This window comes from Elephantulus edwardii, unplaced genomic scaffold, assembly GCF_000299155.1.
Source record: "Elephantulus edwardii isolate Elephantulus edwardi_28Jun2011 unplaced genomic scaffold, EleEdw1.0 scaffold00139, whole genome shotgun sequence".
NCBI classification, from domain to species: Eukaryota; Metazoa; Chordata; class Mammalia; order Macroscelidea; family Macroscelididae; genus Elephantulus; species Elephantulus edwardii.
The window spans coordinates 7,402,779-7,406,931 of NW_006399889.1; the positions used below are offsets into that span (position 1 = coordinate 7,402,779).

The 4,153-nt window shown below is 44.0% G+C and overlaps 1 protein-coding gene across 1 annotated transcript in view; it reads left to right on the plus strand.

The window, feature by feature from the left end:
- The first annotated feature begins 3,492 nt into the window (after positions 1-3,492).
- STAM (signal transducing adaptor molecule (SH3 domain and ITAM motif) 1) overlaps positions 3,493-4,153 on the plus strand; it is a 74,481-nt gene continuing 73,820 nt past the window's right edge. The window contains exon 1 of the mRNA XM_006894300.1: positions 3,493-3,627. Coding sequence (XP_006894362.1) covers positions 3,588-3,627 — 40 coding nt within the window. The 5' untranslated portion in view covers positions 3,493-3,587. The remainder of the gene's footprint in view (positions 3,628-4,153) is intronic.

A 4,153-nucleotide genomic window follows, 5' to 3' on the forward strand; every position in this document is an offset into this window, starting at 1 on the left:
CTATTTTTATCACTGTAATATTTTTTTACATATGCTCACTGAAACTGAGGAGGACCTGAAGCACTTGATGTAGAAGGTCAAGGACTGCAGTCTTCAATATGGATTGAAGGTCAATAGCAAGAAAACAAAGATTCTCACCACTGGGCCAATTGGCAGCATCAGCATGGATGGTGAAGAGATTGAGATAGTTAACAGTTTTCATTTACTTGGTTCCACAGTCAACACTCTTGGTAACAGTAGCCAGGAAATCAGGAGATGAATTGCATTGGGAAAGTCATCTGTGAGGGACCTCTCAAGAGTACTGAAGTGCAACAACGTCAGGTTGGAGACTAAGGTGCCCCTGATTCAGGCTATAGTCTTTGCAATTATGTGTTATGCATTGGAAAGTTGGAAGGTGAATAGGAATGATAGAAAGAGAATTGATGCCTTTGAGTTGTGGTGCTGGAGAAGAGAAGAGTGTTGAATATACCATGGACTGCTAGGAGAACAAATAGGTTTGTCCTGGACAGGGTGAAGCCAGAATGTTCCCTGGAGTCAAGGATTCTGAAGCTTTATCGGACATACTTTGGGCATGTTGCAAGGAGGGACTGGTCCTTGGAGAGGGACATCATGTTTGGGAGAGTGGAGGGACACTGCAGGAGAGGAAGACCCTTGATGAGATGGATCGATTCTGTGAGTGCAGTGGTGGGAATGAATGTGTTTGAGACAGTGAGGTTGGCACAGGATAGAACGGCATTTAGAGCTCTTGTACATAGGGTTGCTCTGAGTCGCAAACGACTCGATGGCACATAACAACAACACAACATGAGGAAACTGAGGCAACAACAGGTGTAATTTGCCTAATATATTAATGTTGAACACTTAAGTGTCTTGTAATGCTTTATCTATCCATTCCTCACTTCTAGGTATGCTTGGGTTCCAAAGACAAGTTGTTATTGGAAAATCAGTGTTACGTGAAAGCAAAGGATGATTATATGATTACATAACTGCCAAAAATGAATAATCACAATCCAGCCAAGTTGACATATAGCTTTAATGATCATAGCCAGACTTACTCTCACTTCACATCTCTGTGTTTCCTGCCATATGTTGTTAAATGTGCAAAATAGTAGGATAACAAATTATTTTTACTATTGTCATACATACAATATATTAAATAATAAGACAGCTAATAAGTAGAGTGGTTGAGTTGGAACTGAGTTATTGCTGACCTTCCATTGACTTTTCAGAGCCTATAATTCCCAGCAGAGGAGACTACCCATCTTTTTTAGTGGAGTAGCTGGTCATTTTGAACTGCTCAGTTAACAGCACAACTCCTTACTACTAGGCAACTGGACCTTCCTGATAAGTAAAGATTATAAACAATGTATAAGTATTTTTGTTGGTGGCTTTTACGACTTAAAAAGAACCCCAAAAAACCAAACCCAAACCCAAATTAAATAACTTTCAAACTCGCTGCCTCAAGTTGGTTCTTGTAGTAAACTCCATCAGGCTTCTACGGCTGTGAATCATGATGGAGGAGACTGCTTGCTTTTCTCCCTTAAAACCACCGTAGATCCTAAACCTCTGGAAACCAGTATCCCTGGAGTTAGCAGCACACTTTCAATGGACATTCCGAGAGGAACTTCTGGGCTTAAGGTTATTTGCATTTTTAAAAGCTTGTCACAGATGTTCAAATACTTCCTTTTGGGAGATTGTAATAATTTACATGCCAATCAACAATATGTGTATGAGTTCCCGCCCCTATCAGAGCAGCATAATTCTTTTTGAGTGGTATTTTTAAAAAATCAAAAGCTTTAACTACTGTATAGTGAACCAAATGCTATTTCATTTGCATTTCTTCACTTGTAGAAGTGAGAAGTCATCTTTAGTGAGTTTTTGTAAGTAGTCTTTGTACAAGCAGTAACTGTGGAGTTGATTCCCATTTACTGCTACTCTACATGTATCAGAATGGAACCCTGCTTGATAGTTTTTAAAATCCTGATTTTTTTTGAAGCCGACTGCAAATCCTTTCTTCCAAGGCACTTCTGGATGGATTCAAACCTTTTGTTTAACAACTGAGAGTAAGCCATTTGTATCATTCAGAGACTCCAATCTTTGTACACGAAGTTAATGGTTTTCTTGTTGATGTGTGGCAAACAGTTATACATATATGGAATATTTAAAGGCGAATAACTTGGGTATAGGGAGCTTTTCCTCTGGGATCAGATGGACTGACACGATAACTGGGGTGATGGGATTAGGTGTGACTGGCTCAGGGATAGGGTTGTATGCTGGGTTGCTAGGAGTCTCAGGCTACTTGCCAGCACATGACCACCACAACAATGTAGTGAGTGAGCTTTGGAGGCCTATTGGTAAGAATCTGTACTGCAATTCCTGAGTCACGCGGCTCAGGTCCACTAGCTGCTCCATGGGAGAAAGATGGGCAGTCTCCTCCCAAGTGGTTAACTGCCTCTGAAAAGCAGTTGGAGGGTCAGCTATGGATATGTTCCGACTGGATGGTACACAACAACAATTTGGGTATAATTTACATATTTTCAGTTTACACGGGAGATGTTCTTATGAAACCCATCTCAAGTGAGAAACAAAATCTCTACTAAATGCACCTTAAAATTCAGGCTCAAATAGGTTATTTTTATTAAATAAACATAAAATTGTTAAACATTTAAAATTGCTGGAAATCACTATTTTCTAGTTCTAATTTTGCTTAATTTACCAAGGGGTGGAGTGGGGCGGGGAATCGTGGAAATTCTTGAGTTGTGACTTCGTTTCTAAAATTCACAACTGCTTAATGACGGCACGGTTAGGTGCCAGGAGATGCAGGCGCCTTACTAGAAGTGCTGTCGACATAAGTTCTGACGGGCCTGCAGGGACTCAGGGGAAGGTGCCAGCGTTACCTCACCTCTCCTAAGGAGTCCCGCGCCAGACACTCTGTAGAGATCGCAACCAATCCATTCAGCTCACATGACTGCCTCCAAACTCATTTCACGCCGTCTCCAACAGCGACTTGAACTCCTAAGAAGTTTACTTAAAGATCCAACCTGAAGGCATTGCCATGCTCTTCCTTCATAGGGGCTGTCTGTATGGTGGTGACAACTGACAGCGAGCGTTGAAAAGCAGCAGCCTTAAAGCAAAGCGCATCCTCTTTTTTTCCTTTCAGCCTGATTCACTCCCCGGGGCGCTAGTCGGCTTCAGCGTGCCTGGAGGACCCCGCCCTCCAGAGAATCCCAACTAAGAGAAAAACAGAAAACACAGACGTTCCTCCCACTGTCTTGTGTGACTCATGAGCGGGGAAGTGAGGCGGAGGGGGAGCTTTGACTGAGCCTGTTCTGGCGGGGCCGGTTCTGGGCAGGCAGCGCTGAGGTCACTCGGAATCCCGGCGTGCTCCACGCGCGGGGCCTTCGCTGCTCCTTTGCTGGTACCGCCGCCGCGGTTGCTGGGGGTGGGCGCGGGAGGGCTCTGTGGCGGACCGTGCCGAGACCGCTGCTGCTACTGTTTTTGTCTCTGCAGAGTCTTCTTTCGACTTCACGCGCTGACTTCTGTAGTGTCGAGGGGAGTCCTTGGGGACACCTCGACACGCAGTGGAGATGCCTCTCTTTGCCACCAATCCCTTCGATCAGGATGTTGGTAAGTGTTTTTGCTACTCCCTCTCCATCCCCCACTACTCCATTCATCTGACTCTTGGCATATATATTTTGGACTCCTCCTGGTCAGGGCCACGGCCTTTCTCTTTCCCAAGACTCCTCCCTTAGGAGTTTGAAAATGTAGGCGACTTAGCGCATCCTCTTAGGAAGGGACTTGGAGAGAGCATGAAATAGGCCTTGAGCTTAGTGTCTGGATATTGAAAGAACTCCTTGAGGGGTTCGTGCAGAGAGCCTGGGGGGAACAGCTGGGGTAGCATCTGGTGGTGGGACAATTCTGGAAGAACTGGCAGGAGCACGATTATATTGCCCTGTAACAAAATGTTTACCTGGACTTGCTTTAAACGTCTGTATCTTGCAGAATGTTTTTCAGTTAAGGTTTTTTTTTTATTTTATTAAATTTTATTAGTTTTAATGAACATTTACAGGGATTTTGGGTTTTCATTCCTTCATTGCTGCACCACTCTCTACCCTCCTCCCCAGTTTGTTCTTCTTCCCCGCCATCCGAATGT